The sequence below is a fragment of the Dermacentor variabilis genome, chromosome 11, assembly GCF_050947875.1.
Source record: "Dermacentor variabilis isolate Ectoservices chromosome 11, ASM5094787v1, whole genome shotgun sequence".
Taxonomy (NCBI): Eukaryota; Metazoa; Arthropoda; class Arachnida; order Ixodida; family Ixodidae; genus Dermacentor; species Dermacentor variabilis.
Genome location: NC_134578.1, coordinates 29,775,360 through 29,801,728, shown reverse-complemented (window position 1 = coordinate 29,801,728; position 26,369 = coordinate 29,775,360). Strand labels below are relative to the sequence as shown.

The window sequence follows — 26,369 nt, the reverse complement described above, 5'->3', positions numbered from 1 at the left end:
TCTTTATTGGGATTTTGTTGATTTCTTTGTGGAGGACTACGGTGGCTGTGGAGCCGCCATAGATATCTTCCAGTATTTTTACATATGGCTCATCTACACCCTGATTCCGTAATGCCTCCATGACTGCTGAGGTTTCGACTGAATCAAACGCTTTCTCGTAATCAATGAAAGCTATATATAGGGTTGGTTATATTCTGCACATTTCTCTATCACTTGATTGATAGTGTGAATATGGTCTATTGTTGAGTAGCCTTTACGGAATCCTGCCTGGTCCTTTGGTTGACAGAAGTCTAAGGTGTTCCTGATTCTATTTGCGATTACTTTAGTAAATACTTTGTAGGCAACGGGCAGTAAGCTGATCTGTCTATAATTTTTCAAGTCTTTGGCGTCCCCTTTCATATGGATTAGGATTATGTTAGCGTTCTCCCAAGATTCCGGTACGCTCGAGGTTATGAGGCATTGCGTATACTGGGTGGCCAGTTTCTCTAGAACAATCTGACCACCATCCTTCAACAAATCTGCTGTTACCTGATCCTCCCCAGCTGCCTTCCCCCTTTGCATAGCTCCTAAGGCTTTCTTTACTTCTTCTGGCGTTACCTGTGGGATTTCGAATTCCTCTAGGCTATTCTCTCTTGCACTATCGTCGTGGGAGCCACTGGTACTGTATAAATCTCTATGGAACTCCTCAGCCACTTGAACTATCTCATCCATATTAGTAACGATATTGCCGGCTTTTTCTCTTAGCGCACACATCTGATTCTTGCCTATTCCTAGTTTCTTCTTCACTGTTTTTAGGCTTCCTCCGTTCCTGAGAGCCTGTTCAATTCTATCCATATTATAGTTCCTGATGTCCGCAGTCTTACGCTTGCTGATTAGCTTAGAAAGTTCTGCCAGTTCTGTTCTAGCTGTAGGGTTAGAGGCTTTCATACATTGGCGTTTCTTGATCAGCTCTTTCGTCTCCTGCGATAGCTTACTGGTTTCCTGTCTAACGGCGTTACCACCGACTTCTATTGCGCACTCCTTAATGATGCCCATGAGATTGTCGTTCATTGCTTCAACACTATGGTCCTCTTCCTGAGTTAAAGCCGAATACCTGTTCTGTAGCTTGATCCGGAATTCCTCTAGTTTCCCTCTTACCGCTAACTCATTGATTGGCTTCTTGTGTACCAGTTTCTTCCGTTCCCTCCTCAAGTCTAGGCTAATTCGAGTTCTTACCATCCTACGAGTTCGAGTTCTTACCATCCTCGGCGTACCTTGCCGAGCACGTCTACATCTTGTATGCTGCCAGGGTTCGCGCAGAGTATGAAGTCGATTTCATTTCTAGTCTCATCATTCGGGCTCCTCCACGTCCACTTTCGGCTAACCCGCTTGCGGAAAAAGGTATTCATTATCCGCATATTATTCTGTTCTGACGAGCCATCCACTGTTTAATAAAACTTTATTATCATCATCGTGATAAGGATGTAGTTCGGGTGCTGCGCACTTTCAACGTTTAGTTTAAAGGTTCTGTATTTTATCTTTCCAGCAATTCATAATACAAATGCGGTACAAAGCATGCATGTATATGATCATGCAAAATTTCAGTGTGTGAAGTCCGTAATGCATGGCTTATTCTCTTTCCTATATGTGCAATCGCGGGCAAGGTAACAGTAAAAAATAGCAGTGTAAAAGCACGGCACCTGGTTAGATGTTATTTTTCCAAGAAGCCACCTAGTCATGTCATCTATTGTACGCTACGACCATTGTGCAGAATGCCCACAGTTGGCTCGCCATGGCGTCAACGTGGATGAGTCGACCAGTAAAATAAAGTTGTGTTTCATTGGCGGTAACAGCTTGCCTACTGCGTGCATGCGTGCGAACTAGAGGCGTAATTTGAACATGCAGCTTAAAGGAATATCACTTTCATAGTAATCCCTCTGACCTCATTTTTAACCAGGCAAGCTGTTGGTCTAACAAACCCAAAACATAGAGCTCATAACGAAGAAGAAGAGAAAGCAATCTGAAATGTTCTCGCAGAGGTGTTCGAGTATTCTTTAGCAGTGTCATGGAACCTGTCGGAGTGCTTGAATATATTGTACCAAATCCTTCGGCATTGTCCTACAAAACGAGTGCGTTAGGAAGCATCCGCGCATAACTTAGACATTGATACGGAGTAAAATGCTTTTTTTTTGTGCTGCCCGACCTGGCAACTATTCCTGCTAATTATCAAAGTATGACGTGACTTGTGCTGCCTCCTGTCGCAGTGTAAAGTACGTAGTTTTGTTAGTAAGTACTACTTTTTTCGGCGTTCCTTTTCGACCAATTGCCACCAATGGACGCCAGAAATGCCAAATGTTTAGGAAGAAAAGTAGGCCTGCTCGGTTCACAATAACCAATCTTGATCAGTGGCAGTGCCTAAACTTAGAACGCGGCACATCCGAAAATGCACAGATGGCCTGCAGTGCGTCAATGTCGGAATAAAAGAAAAAGTTTTGCCCCTTTGAACAAATGAATACAAATGAAACGCCAGTTCGCACTCACTGTAATTATATTGACTTAAGCAGGGGTGCTTTCGGCTCATTGATCAAGACAACAGGTTAACCCGAATAACTTAGCCAGGGCTTACCGATATTTAACCGAAGCGCGGTCTATGGATCTGCCAGACCTGGCCCCACCAGAACAAACAGGTAATATATAAACCAATAGCGTACAAAATCGGGCGGGGGGGGATAAAAACTAAAAGCAAATTGAAACTATGCACTTCCCAGGGGTCTCCCAAAATGCTTAATCAAATAATAAAATAGAATTTCTTTCTTGCGAGATAAGATACACATGCAGGAGACGAAACAAAAGACTTATTGAATAGGCTGTAGTAAGGAAGTGGACTGCCCCACCCTTTCAGAACCTCAACAGTATAGTCGGAAATCCGTTGAATTTTAAACCAGAAACCAAGCCAGTTCAACACAGTAACGCGCACAATGTATTAAAAATAACCATTATAAAACAAACTAAGGGCACTTGCAATATTCTAAAGAGGGAATAAACAAACCACTGAAGAAGCTTGTTGTGCAGACGAATCATATCGTTGGAAAATAAAGTTTATACATACACCTAGGATGATATTGCTTATGACAATCACCAACAATGTTCAATGAAGCATATTCATGATCAAAAAGTTTGCAGATCGCGCAAGTGTCGGCATTTTCGCGCCGTTTACCTGAAGGTGTAAGTATGTTAAGGTAAAATAAAATGTAGCGCTTTCGCCGATTGTGTGATAAAACACGTTAATATCGCAAGTGCTACCTGTGCGCTAAACCAAGCTTATCTATTGAACCCTTGCGGGAGCAGATGATGCATAATTACAAATTCACTGTTTATAGAGAGCTGTAAGCAAAGCGACGAACTGAACGTGCTAGATACTTATCAAGCGAAATCACGTGACATCAGGTGCTAGGTCATGACTTTTCTAAAATATGCAAACAAACACACGCACTCAAAAAACACGCCAAGACGCGCCGTTAACCCTGGAGTTTCCCCGGCCCCAAAGACGAATACGCGGGTTGCTTCTATCTTTGCTCTGACGAACGCTGTCGGCCGACATAACCTTGTCTCTGTCCCGCCATATGCATGCGCAGCAGGTTGACCTTCAAGGCAGGGTATTTTCGCAGCCCGTACACTACTTACAGCTACGTCCTCTCAACCAGTGCCCTCGACGCCCCTCAGCCTAAAGATCAGCCCGCCAAGGAGTGGTTGATGTCTTCAAGCATGAAGTGGAGGTAGTTTGTATTTTTCAAGCCCGATACTTTATGCATCGAAGGAAGGGCGAGGGTGCACGAACGCGAGCACGATGCACTGCACTTCTTCATTGACCAAACAGAAATCTCGGCCCCTTGTTTTTCTCGCCTATGGCGAACACGGACGCTGAAGAAATAAAAATCACGATAAAACAGAATAGGCCGGTTGAACCTGAAGAAATGGGTGTCGTGATCTTTTTCCCACTTAGTGTTCCCCAGTTTGTGCTGGCGCTTAGAAAGATCCTGTCGCATGACCTCCTCAGCGCTTCTCAAGATGTCGCACCGGTGAGCTGTCAAATGTGCCTCTTCGTAAGTGCATCGAAAAGACCCTTGACATGCACGAGCTAGAAAAGAAAGACTATAAAAGATAATTAAAGGGGAGCGTATGGGTAAGGAAGTATATATATATATATATATATATATATATATATATGGGACTTTTGGATATACACGGCGCACACACTAACTGCCATGCTTTAATGTAGACCCGGATAGACAATGAAGAGTATTTGAAAGCAGAGTGTTCACAAATTGAGCAATGCAATTAGAAAGGAAGTTCACGGGACCATTTTAACAATGTTAAAGAATGTTTTCAAGCGAAGCTGTTAGCCTCTCGGTGGTCAGAATTTTTCGTGTCCGCCCGTCAGCAAAAAATTAACATCCTCAGCAATGGCTCACACCCCCCCCCCTCCCTAAGTAATAAAAAATGTAATGGTTCATACCCATCGTAATGCAGAGGCTACAAGCACCCAGAAAATTGAAGCGAACAGTGCATACACTCATTGGAATCATCCACACAACACAGACAACGGCATACGTTTCAATAAAAGACAAGCTCAAAACGAGGGTCCGGACCATCAAGAAAGCATTGTACACCACCCTCCTCAGTTCAAGTGATGGTTCCGCAACAGCGTGGCTGGACAACTACTTTCGCAGAACCGGGATGGCTAGTCACTTTTTTGCTCTTCTGCTGTGAAAGCAGGTATAAGTCACTGACTGCAGTTTGAGCAAGCTTAAGTGACTTGACGAATGCACTCACTGCAGTTATCCCTATGAGTAACAATGTCGTGCGAAATGTTCGTTTCTGCGGCGAAAATACGACGCTCGCCCTTCGTCGATGCCCTTGTTCTAGTCCACACAGTTCTTTGCAATAGTCGGTGCAGGACTCTGCAAGTGCGGAGAGCGTGAGCAGGCGAATACAGAGCGTATAAAGGAGACAGGACGAAGCCCCGACTAAGAGCCATTCGCCTTAGGAACAATCTTCCTAACGCCATCGCTTATGAGAGTGACCAGGAAAAATTCCGGCATCTTCTAGCAACGCATTTTTCAAACACTACGTAACCTATTGTGTTATTTTTTCTTTAGTTTCCCGTTATTATTGAGCTACTACTTTTTAAATACTGTTTTATTATAGCCAAAGATTGTTCCGCTCACTCTGTAATTCTATTCATTATATTTTACTTTATGAAAATTTCTTGTTCACTGACCTCTCGCGTACAAAAGCGTTCGGTTTGTCTTTTGTACCCTATTTAACACCATTTCAGCATGTTAACCCATTTCTTACACCGTATTTTTTGCATGTTTATTCACATATGCATTCTCATTATTTTATAATCTTTGAGTATACTCTCCCCTCCTTACACAATGCCTCCAGGCGCCTGTAAGATATCTTTGAATAAATAAATAAATAAATAAATAAATAAATAAATACAACTACAACCTTTATACTCAGGAAGTTAAGAAATTACTGGTGCACGGTGTAAAGGCTGGTGCACTTCGGTGACCTTCACCAAAGTGCACCAGCCTATATTAAGGGACAGTACTCTGCTGTGCAACTCGTAAGGCTGTTTCACATGCTGCGGCTCGACCGACGAAAATCCCCAGGTAGCACACAAAGTCTTGAAAACGTCATATTAAGGGATTCAACGTCTGAAACGGATTTTTGACCAAAATCGACGCATCAGAGACGTTCCAAACAAGACAGCTTAAAAACGAGGGGTGAATACGTTTTGATAACGTTGGAAGCCAGACAGCTTAAAAACGAGGGGTGAATACGTTTTGCAAACGACTCAAAACGCCACCACCACGCCACGGCGCGTCAGCCTGTTTAGCGGCTTCTACAATAGTCAACAACCCATCAACGCGATCCAACCTTGCGCAAGGTGGCGATACCGTCGTCAAATCATGTGACCAAGGTGGCCACGTGATTCGTGATGCCGGGCAGCCGGGCGAGCCGGGGCCTAGTCGCGTCGTCATGGCGTCGTCACGTCACCGCACTCGCATTGCGCTGTGGTGTGTTTGCGGCTGTTCTGAACGTGCTGCCGCTGCCCTTTGCTATGTAAGTGTTGCAGTGTTTTGCTGTCAAGAAAACGATATTCTGTGATCAGTTTGGGTTGTGCGATAAGTTTGTGTGGTTTTAATTTGGAAATCAGTAGTGTTTTCAATTGTTATTTGATCAAGGCGGCCACGTTATTCGTGAAGCCGGGCATAGTTACGTTATCGCACTCGCATGGCACTATGGTCTGTTTGCGACTGTTCTGAATGTGCTGCCGCTGCCCTTTGTCATGTAAGTGTTGCAGTGCTTTGCTGTCAAGAAAACGACATTCTGTGATTAGTTTGGGTTGTGCGATCTGTTTGAGCCGGGCATAATAACGTTATCGCACTTGCATTGCGCTGTGGTATGATAGCGGCTGTTCTGAATGTGCTGCCGCTGCCCTTTGTCATGTAAGTGTTGCAGGGTTTTGCCGTCAAGAAAACGACGTTCTGTGATTAGTTTGGGTTGTGCGATCTGTTTGTGTAGTTTAATTTGGAAATCAGTAGTGTTTTCAATTGGAGGGCGCGGAGTGGAGAGCACTAATCAGCTCTTCAAGTTCACTGTCATGTTATGTGAGGCGCCTTTTCACTGACGCTGTAATTAAGGCGTTAAGGGCAGTATAAGGACGAAAGTTAGAGGGACGAAATCGTGCCTGTGTGTCCCTAGCGTCGGGGTCGGCCGCTATGCGTGATCCTAACAAGAAAGCATTTTGCAGAATGCGAAGAAAGGCGGCAAAATTTCTGTCTGTGCGCACCTTGCCGATCTCCGCAATAGAGCCATCATCGTGGTATTTTAGTCTCCCGTTTAGCAAGAGTGTTGCAGACAATGGAACTGGTTCAAACAGGCTTTTTTTAATGATTCACTACTAGTGCGGTATCCCAAAAGGTGAGGTCAAGTGCTCACCCTATTTTCTTCCCTCGCGCTACAGCGCACTGACAGAATTTTGCGTGCACCATACCGTGCTTTTATCGTTTGCGCTTCAGGTTCTCGATTGCGTTTTCGCCCACTTTACCCACGTGATGGGTATTTCATGGTATTACCGTGTACCTCATGTGTCCATATATTGTGTCCAATATATGAAACGGCCAAATTCGCTTTTATTTGACGCCTCAAATGGTAGTAATGTATTGAGTCCCTTGTAGCTTTGTGCTTGTTATCAATTTTACTATTTGGCGAATGGATACAGCATGTAGGCTGCATAACTCGCTTGTGCATACTGCATACGTGAGTTGAGTATGCCCTTGGTATAAAATAACTTGTATTCTTTAGGTAGTACGATTGTTTGCAGTTTGGGACATGTGTCGCAATGTACGCTGTGCGCCCTTCGCGCTTTACGGCGGCCTGCCGAGTTCGTGCGGGTGCCATGTGTGCGCATGGAGTTCGCGAAGCGCTCTCGCAGTTTTTTTTAATATATATATACATGTGTTCTGTTCGCGCGCTTCGCACAACAGGGCATGTCGCAGTTCTTTGTCCTTGTGCAACACATTTTCCTAGCGTACGTCTGTGCATTATTTGGTACCGGTTTCACACGGGGCTCTTTTAGCCGCTATCCAGTCCGTTACAAATCGAATTTCTCGGTCGTGATGGCTCCTCTGCGCAAGCTACGAGAGTGAGCCAGTCGCATCGATAATTTCGATCCGGATCGGGCTTGATCGCGATCGAGAGTGGTCGTGTGACTCCGGTTTTACACATGGCTCCCACATAGGGAACACTTTAAGTTCAATGCTACTGAGTGAAGAGCAAGTGCATATATATGCCAGTGGTGGTATGTGGGCAAGTCTTTCTGGTGAAGCCAATACTTGTGCATTCAAAACATTTCAATTACCAGCGTAGTGCATCACTGTGTCTACTTCGACAAAATAGAGCACCAGTGCAGATATCTGAACATACCTGTCCAGGGTAGCAAGTGTGTCTAGATTGAAACCACTACCAGCATGTGCGGCAGTTCTATTTCCAGCAGCGGGACTGCACAATAATCAGTAGGGTGCTCTCAAGCTGTTTATCTATGAAGCTCTGCCTGGACTGTGTGCCAAATATTTTTGGACGTGAAAGTGGGGGTGAATTGGTAAACATCAGTGGAACTGTGGCTGGACTTTGTGGCAAATGTTTTTGGATGTGAAAGTGTGAGTGAACTGGCAAAGAATTTGCTCTGGGCTACATGTGTTAAACGTTTTTCTCATTCAGAGTGCTTTTTTTTACTTTAGGAGACTGGAGATGTGCGCAAAGTGTGACATGTCAGTGTGCTAATTAATGTATTTGCTGGTTTGCAAATTATTCGTTGCAACTTTATTTTTGCCAGAGAGGTACAATTTTGCCTCTTGTAAAGGGCTTTTTAGATAAAACACTTACTATTTATTATGACCATTGCTTCCTTTGTTACACAAATGCAGCTTCCAGTGCATTCCAGTTTATTTCCATGTTTATGTAAGTTTCTAATATGAGGCTTGCATATTCATTTCTCACGTTCTGGAGTGGCAAGATGCAGCATTACTGTCTCATCGTTCGCTGTACTACGGTAGTGTTCACTTGTTACACTGAATCCCCCGTTTAAGTATTCTGTACTAATTTCACTTTATTGCTTTTTTGTTGTATGGTTATTTTTTTCTCGCCATTACCTTCTTTGATATATCCTAAAGGCAATATTTCCAATTTTGCATTGTTCCCATTTTTTTTATTTCTGTCACAGGATTGTTTTATGATGGTATGCGGTGGTATTTCTTTTTGTGCTCTTTTCAAGCTTCTAGATGATTGGTAACATTGCTTGGAGGCAGTTACCATCCAATTCATACTCTTGCATTTTTCAGTCTACTTCTTCCATTCGCTCCGATGTCACTTCTGCATAACTCTAGTCCATCTAATAGCACGCGCACTTCACTATGATAAATTAGACACTTTAGTACACTCCAGGTTTTTCTGTTCATTTTTGTATGTGTACTTGGAATTTTGTTTATGTGCTAGTGAATGTTCACTTTCGAGTTCATTACGAATCCTTTCTGCGACTTTTGTCATTGTTGATGTACTTTTATTTCTAGTTGCATTTCTCACACAGTTTGTTCGAACCTTGCATAAGCATTACATTTTAATAAAGTGTTCTTGCTTTGTCACAATGTTCTCATTTCATGCACTCTTGGCATGAAGGGCTTGGTCTGGCCACCTGCCAAGACGTGGCCATTTGTTCTTTGCAGGATGTCATTCCCATTGTGGTTGTAAGCATCGTAGCTTACTAAAGCCGGTATTAAGGATTTATTATTCCTAACAGGCTCATTTTCGTGCGACTTGGTAGAGGATGCGCCGGCCATGCGGGGAACAGTGCTTGGCACTGCGCCATGGCTCTTACAGTCAACACCGACGCTTCTACTCATCTGGGGCGCGATTCGAGATCGTTGTTCGAAACGCCCGATCAGTTTCACCTCACGCGATTGGCCTAGGCCGTGCCAACGGGTGCGGCTGACGACGTCTGCGCGGCATAGGCCAGTCGCGTGAGGCGAAACTAAACGCGTGTTTTGAACAACGATGTCTCATCGCGCCCGTCACCCGCGAAAATTAGCTTCAGATGATCGTAAACCTTCCAAGACCACTTCTAGACCAGCTTTTTGATAACGTCCTAAAAACGTTTAGAAATTGGTTACGAATAGTTTTGGCAAAGGGATTACTTGTGTCTTTCCCAATCCTATTTCTAGACCAGCTTTTCGAATACGTCTTGCAGACCTGTTCTAGATCGTCTCAAGAAAGTAATTAAGCCGGACATTAGCAGAGATATCCGACGTTTTCCCGCCGAAGTTCTCTCATTCGTGTCTTCTTTAACCCGTTTTTATCGTCTTGGATAAACGCTACGAAAACGTTACGTATCTCTTTTGTGCTACCTGGGTCGGTGCAGTCGCACGCGTTGGAATGCGATTTTTAGAGGACCCCTTTCACATGATTGTGATTCCAAAAATGGGACTGGTGCGACGCCCAGGGTTTCTTTCTTCCAGGTCTTGGGGCACAAGCTCTATAATTCTTTTAATATAAAGAAGAAAACATGTACGTTAGATTATTATTGGCCTGTATTTATTAGGAGCAAATCATAGGCGTCATATTGTAATATAAGCGCGCTTTGAGATGACATTTATTTTGGAGTACGCAACGGCAGTATCTGAATTTGAGTAGGATGTGACCTGGTCCGCGTAAACAACAGCTGTGCTCAGCTGGTTCTTCAGCGCTGCGTGTGGTCTCGTTCCTTCTATGCCCGTGTCGTTCCGTCTGCGCTACAAAAACCTAGAAGATGACATTATTATGAAGTTCATATAGCTACCCTCGCCGCATGTGCCGTATTCGGAATTCGGCTGCAGCGAAGCCATCGTGTCAGCCCAACGAGATCATCATGCTACCCATGCTCAGCATCAGCTTCTGGAGAAATGATTTTTTATATTGTTCTTTATGGCGCATAAGCGGTTCCTACCCTAGCCATATTCTTGCACCAAGCGCAGCAAGAAGCTAACACGAAAGTCCCCGTCTGCCCCTGAACGAAGCCGCAAATGATCTGTGTGTGATTACTGAACGTGGAATGGAAATTGTGTCGTGAAATTTAACCTTAGCGCTAGCCTCGCTCGTCCATCGTGGTGCGCGTGCTGTGAATGTATGTATGTGTCCTCTCAATATTTCGAAAGGCAGAAGAGCCGGCGCATCAAGTTTTTCAGCAGCTACCGTCACTTCTGTAGAAACCTTTAGGTGACATCATATCCTTCGGTAGAGTATCCGTCTCCAGTGCAAGAGGACCGTGATTCACATCCCGGTGCCGCGCAATTCCCCAGCGAAAAAAAAACCGTGTGTTGAGAAAATTGCACAAACAGACCTGGAGTGCGGCCTGATCCCGGTGACCAGAACTGGTAACGCACTCTCTCACCAGAGCAGGATTGGCCACCCTGGTGCAGTACTTGGCCACAACCTCCTATATGAATACAACAATCAAACCCCGGCCCTCAGTCCCCAGCAGCCGCGAAGCAACTGACCACGGCGGCGGTCAGATCTGTAACGCTGCAGAGCGTGCTAAGAATACCTGGCTCCGGACAGGCCGCCATTGGAATCTGAACCTGGCGACGTTTAACGTTAGAACGCTATCTAGTGAGGCGAGTCTAGCAGTGTTATTGGAGGAATTAGAGGGTAGTAAATGGGATATAATAGGGCTCAGTGAGGTTAGGAGGACAAAAGAAGCATATACAGTGCTAAAAAGCGGGCATGTACTGTGTTACCGGGGCTTAGCGGAGAGACGACAACTAGGAGTCAGATTCCTGATTAATAAGGAAATAGCTGGTAACATACAGGAATTCTATAGCATTAACGAGAGGGTGGCAGGTCTTGTTGTGAAACTTAATAAGAGGTACAAATTGAAGGTGGTACAAGTCTATGCCCCTACATGCAGTCATGATGACCAGGAAGTCGAAAGCTTTTATGAATACGTGGAATCGGCGATGGGTAAAGTCAAAACAAAATACACTATACTGATGGGCGACTTCAATGCCAGGGTAGGCAAGAAGCAGGCTGGAGACAAGTCAGTGGGGGAATATGGCATAGGCTCTAGGAATAGCAGAGGAGAATTATGAGTAGAGTTTGCAGAACAGAATAATATGCGGATAATGAACACATTTTCCGCAAGCGGGTTAGTCGAAAGTGGACGTGGAGGAGCCCGAATGGTGAGACTAGAAATGAAATAGACTTCATACTCTGCGCGAGCCCTGGCATCATACAAGATGTAGACGTGCTCGGCAAGGTACGCTGCAGTGACCATAGGATGGTAATAACTCGAATTAGCCTAGACTTGAAGAGGGAACGGAAGAAACTGGTACACAAGAAGCCAATCAATGAGTTAGCGGTAAGAGGGAAACTAGAGGAATTCCGGATCAAGCTACAGAACAAGTATTGGGCTTTAACTCAGGAAGAGGACCTTAGTGTTGAAGAGATGAACGACTATCTCATGGGAACCATTAAGGAGTGCGCAATAGAAGTCGGTGGTAACTCCGTTAGACAGGAAACCAGTAAGCTATCGCAGGAGACGAAAGATCTGATCAAGAAACGCCAATGTATGAAAGCCTCTAACCCTACAGCTAGAATAGAACTGGCAGAACTTTCTATGTTATTCAACAAGCGTAAGACAGCGGACATCAGGAACTATAACATGGATAGAATTGAACAGGCTCTCAGGAACGGAGGAATCCTAATAACAGTGAAGAAGAAACTAGGAATAGGCAAGAATCAGATGTGTGCGTTAAGAGACAAAGCCGGCAATATCGTTACTAATATGGATGAGATAGTTCAAGTGGCTGAGGAGTTCTATAGAGATTTATACAGTACCAGTGGCACCCACGACGATAGTGCAAGAGAGAATAGCCTAGAGGAATTCGAAATCCCACAGGTAACGCCAGAAGAAGTAAAGAGAGCCTTAGGAGCTATGCAAAGGGGGAAGGCAGCTGGGGAGGATCAGGTAACAGCAGATTTGTTGAATGATGGTGGTCAGATTGTTCTAGAGAAACTGGCCACCCTGTATACGCAATGCCTCATAACCTCGAGCGTACCGGAATCTTGGAAGAACGCTAACATAATCCTAATCCATAAGAAAGGGGACACCAACGACTTGAAAAATTATAGACCGATCAGCTTACTGTCCGTTGCCTACAAAGTATTTACTAAGGTAATCGCAAATATAATCAGGAACACCTTAGACTTCTGTCAACCAAAGGACCAGGCAGGATTCCGTAAAGGCTACTCAACAATAGACCATATTCACACTATCAATCAAGTGATAGAGAAATGTGCAGAATATAACCAACCCTTATATATAGCTTTCATTGATTACGAGAAAGCGTTTGATTCAGTCGAAACCTTAGCAGCCATGGAGGCATTACGGAATCAGGGTGTAGATGAGCCATATGTAAAGATACTGGAAGATATCTATAGCAACTCCACAGCCACCGTAGTCCTCCACAAAGAAAGCAACAAAATCCCTATAAAGAAAGGCGTCGGACAGGGAGATACGATATCTCCAATGCTATTCACAGCATGTTTACAGGAGGTATTTAGAGGCCTGGAGTGGGAAGAATTGGGGATAAAAGTTGATGGAGAATACCTTAGCAACTTGCGATTCGCTGATGATATTGCCTTGCTTAGTAACTCAGGAGACCAATTGCAATGCATGCTCACTGACCTGGAGAGGCAAAGCAGAAGGGTGGGTCTGAAAATTAATCTGCAGAAAACTAAAGTAATGTTTAACAGGCTCGGAAGAGAACAGCAGTTTACGATAGGTAGCGAAGCACTGGAAGGGGTAAGGGAATACATCTACTTAGGGCCGGTAGTGACCACGGATCCGGATCATGAGACTGAAATTACCAGAAGAATAAGAATTGGCTGGGGTGCGTTTGGCAGGCATTCTCAAATCTTGAACAGCAGGTTGCGACTATCCCTCAAAAGGAAAGTGTATAACAGCTGTGTGTTACCAGTACTCACATATGGGGCAGAAACCTGGAGGCTTACGAAAAGGGTTCTGCTGAAATTGAGGACGACGCAACGAGCTATGGAAAGAAGAATGATGGGTGTGACGCTAAGGGATAAGAAAAGAGCAGATTGGGTGAGGCAACAAACGAGGGTAAACGACATCTTAGTTGAAATCAAGCAAAAGAAATGGGCATGGGCCGGACATGTAATGAGGAGGGAAGATAACCGATGGTCACTAAGGGTTACGGACTGGAATCCAAGGGAAGGGATGCGTAGCAGGGGGCGGCAGAAAGTTAGGTGGGCGGATTACATTAAGACGTTTGCAGGGACAACATGGCCACAATTAGTACATGACCGGGGTAGTTGGAGAAGTATGGGAGATGCCTTTGCCCTGCAGTGGGCGTAACTAGGCTGATGATGATGATGATGATATCCTTCGGTAAGACACGCCTGCCGTCTACTTTATTGTCGTGTGTCTTGTACTGTTAGTATACAGTGAACCTTTAACAAGAAGACCACATCAACACAGGCTGTGCATAATGCAAGAACGTTGGTACACGGCAGGCGCATTTGCCTTATGGTTTTTCACCTTTCTGCTCAGACTTGCACGCTGCTCACGGTTAGCCTGTTTTGTGGAAATAATAACAACATTGATATTATATATATTATTATTGTTAAAATAATTTATTGTTCCATCAATGTAATTTATAGCAATGGTCCAGATTTCTTAAGCTAATCATGTGTTTAACTGGTATTAGATTCATATTGATACGACATGATGATTGCGGCAATTTCAAACTTTCCAAGGACTACCCCTTGAGGGGTGGTTCTTGATTTCGGTTTCCAGACTGGCTAAAAAAGTCTGCAATGTTGTCGAGAGCTTGTTGCATCATGCTTGATTTCTGTATGAGATAGCTGTTGCACAGACTCTAGTACTCTATAGACTGTAGTACTTCTTGTAATATGCCTGTGTCGTTGGAGGGGGGGGGGGTGGAATGTACCTCCAACTGTAACCTAAAATTTTCTGTCTTTCACAAAGTTACGGTTTAACTTACGTGCTCTACCACCGATGTTTTTTCGCAGCGATCGTTCTATTAGATGAGGTATTGTATTTCAAGCCTCTTCAATCTCTCCTGCCCTCTAATATAGTTTCTTCTGTTTATGGCTCACTCTTATCTTCCAGAACGCACAACTCTTGTAAGAAGGTTTCTGTGCTGTGTGCATGATGTAGTATGAGCATTCATGTCTTGTGACATTCATACACTTCTAGAAACGGCGACCTGAGAGTGTGCTTAATATACATAACCATGCTTATTTGTGCAGTGCTCTTCAACACCACATATCGATGCAAAGAATAGTAGATATTGAAAGCATCAGAAAAGATGCTTGTTTTACAATCGGGCCCTTTTCTTTCGATTAGTTGCTAGATTTTGCATATGCGTGCCCCCCTTATGCAATAGTATTACAAAGTTCAAGGTTTTCATAAGCGGCGATGAACTAATCAAAGCGCAAGAGCTTTTTTTACCTATGACTGCCATTGAAATGCGACTGCCATGGCCAGACATTCAAACCCTCACTTTGTGTTACAGTGACAGGCGAATAAATTAAACAATTTGGTTGTCTACAGATTACAGTTTCTTTTGCCTGTATGTAGATAGAACTTGCAATTAGTGTGTCATTGCAAAAACGCAGTTTGTGGACCTTTATTGAACAAATTGCATTTTGGGAAGTGTTCAAATTCAGAAATTTCTTTCAAAATCACAATGTGATACGTTCTCGGAAGTAGCATGACACTTGATTATTATAAGGGTAGTAATCACAGAGGATATCATTATGTGGGTTTACACGCTAATAAATGAGACCACAAATATATTAGAAACTGGTATTGGAACCATATAAGGCATTGATGTTTCTGCACACTTGACTAGCTGTGGACGTGCAAGAACTAGTTATACTAAAGTATTCACAGGAAGAGATGTAACTCGCTGACTTCACTACAACGCTTTGATTTACTTTTCTTTGACGTGTCGTATTCTAAAGTTTGCTCTACACAACCACAGGGTGTTGCCTCCTTTTCGCGTCGTTGCACGCGTTTTACATGACAGCGCAGAAGGGTGCGTTGTCGTTATTCCCCTATAGCAAGCCAATTATTTGCTAACTGTAGAGTTAATTACCATTAAAAGCAAATTTAATTGCAAATGTAGTAAGTATACAAAATCCGCAACATATTAAACACTTATTCGTTTGTTTGAAGGAAAAAAATCCTCCAGAGAAGAGATGGAACCTAACGTGCATGAAATGTTCGAAAACAAATTGACGACGCTGTTTATTCAGGCCACGGAGTTAATGCTACCGTAGAAAATTAATTACGATAGCCTGCACGTTTGCCATGTCACATTTGATCAGTGAGTAAGGTACGGTAACCTTTCGAGATGTATCGAGAGATTAACGCTTGAAAACTGACATGAAAATTCTACTCAGTGGTAACATGTTCGGCACAACGTTGAAACTTCGGGTACTTTGCTGTCTTGCCACTTGCCCACGCCACCTTTGAAATTACCTAAGCTGCTTCTTACGCATGATTTTGTATGCTGCTCAACGTAAAAAAATTTTTACGACCCCAAAAGGCCATGTCGTCTAGTGGGGATCGAACGCCTTGTAGTATTAACAACTCGTAAAGGTGTACGAAGGAAAACGTGAAAACGCACTTCATTCACTGCGTAGCTTGTCAACGAACGCATAGAAATGGGAGAATGAAATCTGAACTACCAATTTCTTTATTCTCCCTTCATGTACATTCCGAATTCAGCAATACTTTCATCTCCACGCATTGCACATGTTGAACGAGATGCCAGTTCTAAAACAAACCGTGAAATAGCTCTCGGCGCAATTTAGACGGAAAATCGCAGCGATCGCTGCGACGGTGCGACTGGGCGACCAACCATTTAATTGCAGCCGAAAATCGGAGAGTTGGCACGGCGACTGCGATTTTCGTCGCAAGCGACGGAAATCGCACTTACGGTGCGACAAAACTCGTATCATGTGAAACAGGCTTTAGGCGTCCGTTCCTGGTGTGAGCGTCGGCGTTAGCGTCGTCTCTCGGCGTTCTCGTAACCGAGAGGACGACCACAGCGAAGGACAGAAAACTGAACGCGAAGTGCGGATAAAGGACGGCGACAGCGAGAAGAGCACAAGGAGGAAAGCGGAAGAGAGGGTATGGCTAACGATGAGAACAAGACGGTAGTCCGGCTCAAGACTGGCCTTGCGGCGACGATGGCTACGAGATGGCGCCGGAGTAGCGCTTGTCGTCTGTTGGCCGATGACGCCAGCGCTACCACATATGGAAGCAAAGAGCTGCGTTAGCGGAAGTCGTCTGGGGCGGCTGCTGTGAAATGCGCCAGCGCGTCACCCACGGGATACCTCTCGCGATCTCCCAATATGCGAGGCCGTTGCGTCACAATACGCTCCGTTTGCAAAGTGCCGCACGAGGAAGGTTGTCCGCGCCAGCCAATAGATTTCGCGAAATGAAAACACGCGTAGAGCGGCGACCAAATTTCGCATAAGTATCGTAACCGTCGGGGAATATTTAAATATGATATCAGAAAGGCCACCCAAGTTTCAAGAACTTTGATTTAACAGGGTCTAGAGGGTAGACCTTTTGATAATATACGTATTTACGGCGCTTACTCCTGCCTTTTCTGCAGCATTAAACCAGTTTTTAATCCTTAATAAAACGCTGCTATGACACAGCAAGGACATCACGACTAAGCGCCGTAAGTACGCTTGTGAATGTAAGGGCATAACCTCTCAACGTCGCTAACTGAAAGTTGTTGAAGTTCGGGCGGCATTCTGAAACAAATTTTGTGGATGTAAAATTATCGCAGTCATTAACCCACATGCAGAGCAGCTGACCGTTGTCAAAGACAATAAAAACGTGCAAGAAATACGTAGGAAATGAGCTTAAAAAACAATATGAAAGAATGCTATTGTGTGGATATTGTATATGAACTAGAAACAATACTTTTAGAGGACAAAGTTAGGTGGGCGTCGCAGCAGAGACCCGTTGGCAATGGAAGCAGTCCAGATCACTACGTAAATTGTTAAATAGCGTGAACTAGGAGGGCTGAGTGTTATCACAGGATTGTGTCAACAAATTTGGAAGAGCGCAAAACGCACAATACACTAGAGGAGGTCTACTTTTTTTCTACCGCATTAACGACAAGATTCCTGAGAATGTTCAAATTATAAAACCAGTGCCTTAATATATCACATAAGTAAACTCATCAAAATAGTACACTAAAGGCTAAATCCATAAATGGAAAAAGAGGGCGATAGCGCAAGCAGGATACAGGAAAATACGTGTTACAGGGACCCACGTTTCGAAGGTGGGATGGATGTTGGTAGCTTGTTAAGTATTGTTGTTGTATCGACTATAGCAAAGCTCAGGGTTACATCTTAGAAAGATGGGAATTTCTGATCACCTAATATTTCTATTAATGATCCTTTAGATTGGAGAAGAATTAACGCTTGTTAAGGCGAATTTTTTGTAAAACAGACTGGTTGAGTGTCGAGAAAGGTGTCAGGCAACGTTATATTCTTTCTATATATTGGTTTCAATTATGAAGGTATCAAAAATATGCACTGATAATATGTGAGTTGAAAGTAATTAAGGAGTGAAAACTGGAGGAACAATGCTCACTTACCGTATGTGGAAGACACACCTTTAGAGGCAGGACGTATGAAGAACTTGTGTGAAGCAGACAGGCGAGAACACTGGAGTTTTTTTGCCAACAGCTGAAGAACCCCGCATCTACGGATTAACAACGAATGAATAATAGGCTTTTAAGGACACTGCGTTTTTCTGAGACCCACAACTGATATGTCTGACATTTCTACTGAATAAATTCAGCCAGAATTGATACTGGGAATGAGAGCAATGCCTGGATTTTCAAAAATTAATATAACGCAAAAACAGCCTTAAAACTTAAATACGTCTGCTTAACGCACTAGCATATCGTGTGGTGATGTAGGGTTGCGAATCATGGAGCTCGTGGAAATGTGAAATAAAGCAACTTGATTCTTTAAAACTCTGATGCTTCGTACAAACCTGAGAATTCTACGGACTGCCAAACGAACCAATTTTTCGTTAGTATGCGAGATGAAACCTAAATGTTCCTTTGAAGCAAGGGTTCGGAATCTAAAACTTTCTAATTTTGGTCGTATCATACGAGCTGCCAGTTAAAAATACTGTAGATTAATGGCAGCTGCAGGAAAAAGCAAGAAAAAATCGAGTGACAAGGGTATGAGCTGCTTAGGTCTGACAATTAGGCCTCATGGAATCGTCTCAGTGAGCCTAAATATCTTGTTCAGGCAGATCTTATTAGGGTTCATATATTCATGGTGCGAGCATGAGTCGATAGCGACTCGATGGTACGTAACAACAACATCTACATAGAGTGGGGCTTGCCGGTAGTCTACTTTTAGGCTACCTAACCGACTTAGACCATCAGCTCCCTAAATAAAAGCAAGTGGGCACTACGCAAATAGGTAATGACAGAGCAATAAAAAAGGCAGGACAGAGCACTTGCTAATAACATGCCTTATGATGACGCGTCATTGCGTAAATACAGAGAGCGAAGCGAATTTACGTGACCAAAACATCAATGAGTTGCACAAGAAGTACACGTGTGAAAACGCTGGACCCAGGTAACAAGAAAAATAGTTGGGGCAAAGGTAGAGAAGGTAGTGGCTAGGCGTCTCCAGGAATTTTGGGCGTTAGCTCTTTGGTTATTGGTTGAACTTCATTGCAACGCAGCAGCGGAACTTAGCTAACAACATATTCAAAAAATTACATTTCAGCAGGCCGCCTGAACTTCAACATAGTTCAGTTAGCAACGTTGAGAAAGTGTGCCCTTTTATTAACAAGCGTACTTATGCTTAGTGGTAACGTCCTTGCTGCGTCATAGCTGTGTTTGGTTTAGGATTGAAACACTGCTTTAATGCGGCAGGAATAATACGAATAAGTGCCGCAAATACGTACATTATCAAAAGGATCTACCCTCTCGACTCGATTGTTTTAAAGTTGTTGAAATTCGGGCGGCCTTTCAAAATATCTTGTTTAAAAATGCGGCCCTTTCAGTTACGCTGGTGCAATGCAGGGAAGGTAGACGGACAGTCACAGTATAAATTTCTGAAGTTCTTTAGTAAAACTGTTCCAGTTTTAGTTAGCGATTCGTCCAGTGTCGATTCACCGGTCTGTCTTCGCCTGCTCGCGCTCTCCTCATTGGCAGTGTCCTGCACCGAATATTCCAAAGAATGTTGCTGACTACGACAAGGGCATTGACAGGGGACGCGCTTCGTATTTACGTCGCAGGCACGAATTTCTCGCACGGCGTTGCTACGGACAGAAGTAAGTGTAGTGTGTGCGTCTGTCAAGTCACGTAAGCTTCCACAAACTACAGTCAGTGGCCTATTTCTGCTTTCTTTTGCAGCACAAAAGCAAAAAATAACGAACCTTCACGTAGTCGAACACTTGCGAGGTCGGCCGCTATTGTTCGAGCAAGTTTCTACGCTCCGACCACCTTGCATGTTCCTCGAAAAAGGCCTGTTACGCAATCGGGTAGTGTATGAGCTCTGTGCCAGCGACTCCAGAAAAAAAATGTGACCGCCATTGTTTATGCCAGTGATGCCCGCATTTGAATATTAGCCTAGAGGTTTCTAGGCGCCATATTCATGGCGAAACAGACGTAGCCTAGGCTTTATCGAAACAATGAAGGGTATATTTCCACCTGGAACACTGACTTGATAGCGCCTCACTGGGAACATGTTATTTTTCGTTCACAGTAGCTGATTTTGAAAGCATCCCAGACAGTGATATGAAGTTGAGAGCACTGACACTTGTATTGCTTTGCATTGTTGTGGTCGTAATCGCAAGAAGAAATGGTGAGCCTAAACCTCGAAACAATTTAGTCAAATATTGGTTTTGACTACGGTTGCGTTCCCGTTACGCCCTCATTTATTAGCAGAAGCTGTCTCCTTCGAGAAGCGATGTGACATTTTCTGAAACGTATTTATTGGCTTGTTGCTTGGGACATTTGACAGCAGGTTTAATAATGAGTAAGTAAAAAATCACATTTTTGCAATAAGCATTTATTTCTAGCCTGATTGCCTCACAAGAGGGCGGGCTATACTGTGGTTGGTAAAGTATTTTACAGACTGTGTAAATTCGTTGTTTGACAAAGAGCAAAGCACTCGTGCGACTTCGATATATTTGGGCACAGTGCGCCTCACGTTAGTTAGGACACTGAGTAATAACTTTGGACGGCGCATCTGGCGCCGATATTTTGTAGACAAAAACACTCTTTCCTTTATTGGTTAAAAAGTACTAATGCGACTAGACATTACCAAACTAAATCTAACTTTCAGAGGAAGTACAACTTGCTTGATTGTAATTTTAGCCTGCCATTGAAAGCCTTTGGCGTTATGTGCATAATTCTATAATTCAGCTGAAATCTCGTGTCACATCGTGTACATGTTCTAATGACTTTATGTATTGGTGAAGTTGTACAGCGAGCTAGTACTATCTTTCGCTTGTGATATAAATTTTGTTAAGGCGGCGTGTTTGAATACCTCGATCTGTCAGCACTACTTGTTCAAGGTGGAAAGCTGACTTACGTTGTGCTGTGTATTGTGAAAGGAACTAGGCAGCACGGATCTTCGTCCAGCTACTTTATGATAAGTACAGAGCCGATAAGGTTAGCATGAATGTTGAAAATTGAGAAACCATTACAAGTACGAAAAATTGCCTCGAGAGCGCCAATAAAGCAGAGCTATCTTGCCAAAACAAACTGTCTAATGTAATGTCCCATTAGGGATACAGTTGAACTATTCTTCAGGCGCCCGGCGACTAACATAATGTACCTTCACCTTTGCTACAACGCAATATGCAATATTGATGTTAGTCGGCACCGTGAATAAAAGGTGATTTGACGAAGTTCTCTTTCATAAGTTGGTCACGTGATGGGCACTTTTTTGGATTGGTGGAACCTCCTGTTTATTTTGTTTTTCTCCATTTTTTTCGGATGTTCACGGTAGGAACTATTAGGAATTTTCCGAAGGAGAGATGAACTAAAGCGGAAATTTTGTCACTTGTTACACATTGATGGTTGGTTCAAGGAAAGGAGAGGTTAAAGCCCTTTCAGTGGGCAAACAGGCGAACTATTAGCGCCTCTGATAGCTTCGACATCTCATACCAGCATCTGCGATCTCAATTACATATTTCATGTACACTATTTCAGCTCGCACATTTTTCAACACGTGTAAGTTTCTGAATGTGCTAACAGCATGTTCTCTAGTCCTTAGCGCAGCAACCTGAGACAAAAGGGACAGCATGCAATAGAGACGAAAACACTGTATTAATCACTGGATTAAACCATTGTTGAAAGTAGCGCTATTGCGTGTCCCTTCTTCTGTCCGTGTTGTCTCGAGGCTCCGCGCTAAGACTAGAAATAATGCCGTACCTACAAAATCGAAAATCAAGCCTTGCAAAGTGCGAGCAGTGGCGTCCTAGAACTATAGGACACGTTTGTCACTCCTGCCGCGTGATCAAGTGACCTGCTGCTGAGTGCACGCTAAAGGCTGCTGATAGATGATTATTTTTGTGTTGTGAAAATAGAACGTCAAGCGTATAGTCTTGTTGACTCTCTTTGCTGATCAATATGGGCAACGTGTTTAACCGTTAAATGCACGTTTGAGCAACCCTCACGATTGATAAGAATTGCTTTGCATGATCCTACCATTATGCTGAAAACAGCTCTGGCTATTTTTAAGGGGCGACACATCCGCATTGGTAAAGTATAGTTTTAGCACAACTTTCAGAAAGCTTCCGAAATACGTTCGAATGCTGAATTATATATTTTTACAAGACTTGCCTCTAAACTGCGCATAATTCTGCTGCACATATCCAAAAAAGCAGTACACGAAAAAAAGGGAAAAACAACCAACTACTCATCAGATACACAAGACGACACTGGCGACGAGTGTCGTCTTGTGTGTCTTCTCTGTGTCCGTGTCAGTGCGCTGCTTCATCAGCAAGGTATGATGATCAATCACCAACTAGCCCAACTTTCCACATTACTGAACCAACTACTATTGCTATGAAATGGTTCCCACCCCCTATTTAAGGTCTATCTTCAGTCCGCATAAATATTTCACTTCTATGTATAAGTGCGGCGTATTCAATGAAGAAAACCAGATTTAGAAATCAGCGGGCGCCCTTGTCATGTCTACAGCACCCGTTTTATCTTCGCGCTCTACCGCTCTATGAAAATAAAGCCGTAGGGTCGAGCCTGAGAAACGTGTCGATATGGATAAGAGTGAACAAATGGGTGGAGTCAATATTGTAGCAGAAATCCCGATCATTTGTTTAGGCGTGCCATTTGATGTGTACGGAGGAAATAACAGATGCTTTATAATAATAACATACCGTGGTACCAAAGGAACGAATATGCAGTCATTAATACGAGATGGTTAGATGAATTGACAGGATAAGAAAATTTGCAGGTAAACAATGGAGTTATCCTAGGGAGGATAGTTATAGCTAGGGACCACAGACAGTGCACTTCGTGTTGCGGTGACCTTATAAGGTTCGGCAGAGAGTGATGATTATAACGATTACGGCGACGATGTTGATGCCGACGAATGCGAGTGCTCGCAAAGCTCATTCATAAAGCCCTCCTCTGGAGCTCAAGCTTGCCGCCTTGAAGAAGGTGCAGAGGCAGGCGATTAGATAGGCTACGGTTGCTATAGCTTTTTATAAATTAATGTTGAGAAAGTTTTCAAAAGTAATAAGCAACTCGCATGAAAATTAGCAGTGGATTTCCATATTAGATACGCTTTATTCCTTCTGTCACCGACCCTCCTGCCATGCATGAAAAAAATATGGCTGATGGAAGAATCCCCAGTCCGGCGTGCTGGCTACATGACAAGAAATTTAAGTTGCTCGATTGTCAGGCAACGTGCACGATTGACTTTGAATTTTCAAATTTCTTGAAGGTTCAGTATCGGTATATCGCCTTCTGGCGCTCCTCATGGGGCGAACAATTGTATGTGTATATTCTCGAGTAAGCGCATTGTAATGCCTCTGCTCTGTTTTCCGTTTCTTCATTCCGATTTGAAGTACTGGTGATGAAGTTGAGGCTGCGGTAACTGATTCACAGGTAGGCGGCGCTCTCGCTGTGGCCCCGCGGAGAGGCCCACGAGGGTTATACCGCGCCGGGAACGGTTTTGTAGCCCTCGACTCACCCGACCTCTCCTGCTGAGGAAGCGACGAAGGTGCGTCTGCAAGCGGGGCTTCATCCGCAACGCCTGGGGTCACTGCATCACTCACAGTGACTGCGACAGCTGCAAACAGTTCCCGCACATGGACTTCAACGTGTGTGAGTCGGACTGTCCGCTAACATGCGCCAGGCCGATCCCGTTCTTCTGCATCGTTCACTGTGCTCGCGGCTGCGCTTGCCCGCCTGGTTACGTGATGTGAGTGGATCAGTTTGATAAGGCAGTCATCTTGGAAAGTTGAAATTGTTAACCCATGGTAGCTTTCAGCGCTCAGGTACACAAAGCAAGGGAAACAAGAATCTATAAGGTGCCACGTTCCCAATATTTCGCTCTGAGTATGAGGTACGCTGCAGCGGGGGACTTCAGATCAAATTAAGACCACTGCGGTTTTTTTTAGCATGCACCCAAGGCTTGGTATGATGAGCCTTTGGTATGCCGCGGTCATTGGATAATGGCTATCGTAGCTTGGATCGAATCGGTGACTTTGTTCTCAGTAGCGCAATGGCATAGCCAGTGAGGTACTGCGGCGGATAACACATGGAATTCACAAAAAAGCTAGGCAGAGCAGGGCAGTCTTTCTTCTATCAGTGTTTTGTACAACTGTGCCCTGAAACTTAAAATGGGAGAATGAAGAGCATTTTCTGGGCGGTGCTGCTTGATTCGGAGCTTTACTGATAGTTTCATTGATCACTTTATTGAAAGAATGAGGGGAACTCTAACTGGGAACCTCTGAGGAAAGCCTTCACACCTCAATGTAGTGGCAAAGGTAATAATGAAGGTAAATATTTGACTTCTGAATGTTTTTTTCTGTCAGATTTATTGAGGGCGTAGGGGAGCATTGGCACGGTATGAGAAGCATATGAAGATAAAATGCTCTTGCGGTGGTAAAAAAGTAGTATTGGTTAGTTTACTGATCAAATTAAATAAAGAAACACCGCAAGTTTAAACCATCTATTCTATGTAGTTGTGGTTGACAAATTAGGATGAAAATAGTACCAATGACAAAACCCTAGCTGATAATTATCCAATTACCATCATTACTTCAGCTAGTGATGCTGCTGCTGATGATTATAACGAAGAGAAAGACCATGAGGACGATGTGTGTTGCCTTGTTGTCTCAAAAAGATGACCCAATGTCGGTGTTTTCTTTTTCAGCGACCCCGCGGCGATCACGAAAGGGTGCGTATCGGCCAAGGCCTGTCCCCCTAGGTGCCCACAATACTCAAGCTTCCAGCAATGCGTCTCCACCTGCGAACCAAGGTGCGACGTACTGCGGCCAAAGAAATGCGTCAAGCACTGCCACTACGGTGACTGCGTTTGCGAACAGGGCTACGCAAAGATGTACAAGGGGGGCAAGATGCGCTGCGTACCCACGTTCTTGTGCCCGAAGCGATACGAGGAACTGTATGGGCAGTTTTATTTTGTTAATATTGGGCGTTAGGCGAGATTAAAGCGACTGTTCCAAGCATGGCGTGGCGCAAAGTCTGCCAGTGCAGCATCCTACCACGACGGCATGCTTCTCTTCACCGCAACAGCTTTGTGCTCCAGTTGATGTGCAATGATGACAATGTTAGCATCGAAGAAATGTGTGCATTCTGCGTATTCAGCAAAGCAATAGGCAACCACATAAAACGTTTTTGAGTCGTGGTTTATAAAACGGGTGTGACGCAGCGTAATTTGGACATGGTGGTGTATCATATCACTGGTGTATCATATCATGGTGGTGTATCACAGTGGACGGAAAAAATGTCTCATGCGGCGCTGGTTGCCATTGAAATTAATGGCCGACGTCGTGTGAATATCTAAAGTATCAATAGGTTTTCTCTACACCTGTAAGTGTTTTAAAAATAGGTATTCTTAAAATAAGTTTTCAACTTCAGCATCGCAATATATTGGCTTTTCTACCTGGACTCTCTCGTTTGATAGTGCGTTGCTCCGGCTGGATGTCGACAGTGCAGAAATAGGCAAACCATGCCTTTTCTTGTTAAGCTGCCGAATTCATTGATATTGCTGCGTTCGCTGTATATTTAGCTGCAAGTGTCCTTCAGAGTAGCTAGCCCTCCCTTCTTCCCACCATGATTGGCTTAAAGGCCAACATGGCGGATGTTGACAGCCAGGTGCAACTCGACAGTATTGAGAATAGCAGCCGCTGTGACAGAATATAATGCCTCGCAACGCATCCGCTAAATGTTTCTGAGAGTCGATTGACTAGAGGCGCGAGAACATGTCGCAAAATTCCGAGTCGGAGCACGTATTGAAGTTGTGGATACCGGAAAGGCATATTTGCAATTCAGGTACAAAGCCGTCGGCTTGCCTCACAGCATGAGCTGTTGATATAAAGATGCGCAACATAGCGGAGACTAGTGGTAGCATACATTTTTCGGCACCGGAAAACCACAAGGAAGGCGAGATTCGTAGGCGATTACTAAAATTTGCAATAGCCAGCTCAGTACGATATCCTCTGCAGCCGCAGTCTGTAA

General features: G+C 44.0%; 1 protein-coding gene and 1 long non-coding RNA gene across 8 annotated transcripts in view; one reads left to right on the top strand and one right to left on the bottom strand.

Annotated features, from left to right (window-relative positions):
• LOC142563950 (uncharacterized) overlaps nt 1-18,358 on the bottom strand; it is a 28,769-nt gene extending 10,411 nt beyond the window's left edge. The window contains exon 1 of the long non-coding RNA XR_012824448.1: nt 18,258-18,358. This is a non-coding gene — a long non-coding RNA (uncharacterized LOC142563950). The remainder of the gene's footprint in view (nt 1-18,257) is intronic.
• LOC142563946 (serine protease inhibitor swm-1-like) lies at nt 2,079-25,357 on the top strand. 7 transcript variants are annotated; one of them, XR_012824444.1, is made up of 4 exons: nt 2,079-2,265; nt 15,809-15,968; nt 23,772-24,087; nt 25,045-25,357. XR_012824444.1 is itself a non-coding variant. In XM_075674698.1 (4 exons), exons 2-4 carry the CDS (start codon nt 15,944-15,946, stop codon nt 25,328-25,330), a joined length of 618 nt encoding a protein of 205 aa, XP_075530813.1. In that variant the 5' UTR covers nt 2,098-2,265; nt 15,809-15,943; the 3' UTR covers nt 25,331-25,357. The 7 variants fall into 7 exon arrangements, 4 of the variants coding, with proteins under 4 accessions (XP_075530813.1, XP_075530814.1, XP_075530812.1 ...); XM_075674698.1 differs by having other exon boundaries at nt 2,098-2,265; nt 15,809-15,959; XM_075674699.1 differs by lacking the exon at nt 2,079-2,265 and adding an exon at nt 14,592-14,657 and having other exon boundaries at nt 15,809-15,959.
• The last annotated feature ends 1,012 nt before the right edge of the window (nt 25,358-26,369 follow it).

Excerpts from the sequence above, each read along its gene's own strand:
- LOC142563946 (XM_075674697.1), top strand. The coding sequence starts at position 20,430 with ATGAAGTTGAGAGCACTGACACTTGTATTGCTTTGCATTGTTGTGGTC. Across the intron at positions 20,497-23,771 it reads CGTAATCGCAAGAAGAAATG|GTAGGCGGCGCTCTCGCTGT; the intron begins GTGAGCCTAAAC and ends ACTGATTCACAG. Across the intron at positions 24,088-25,044 it reads TGCCCGCCTGGTTACGTGAT|CGACCCCGCGGCGATCACGA; the intron begins GTGAGTGGATCA and ends TTTCTTTTTCAG.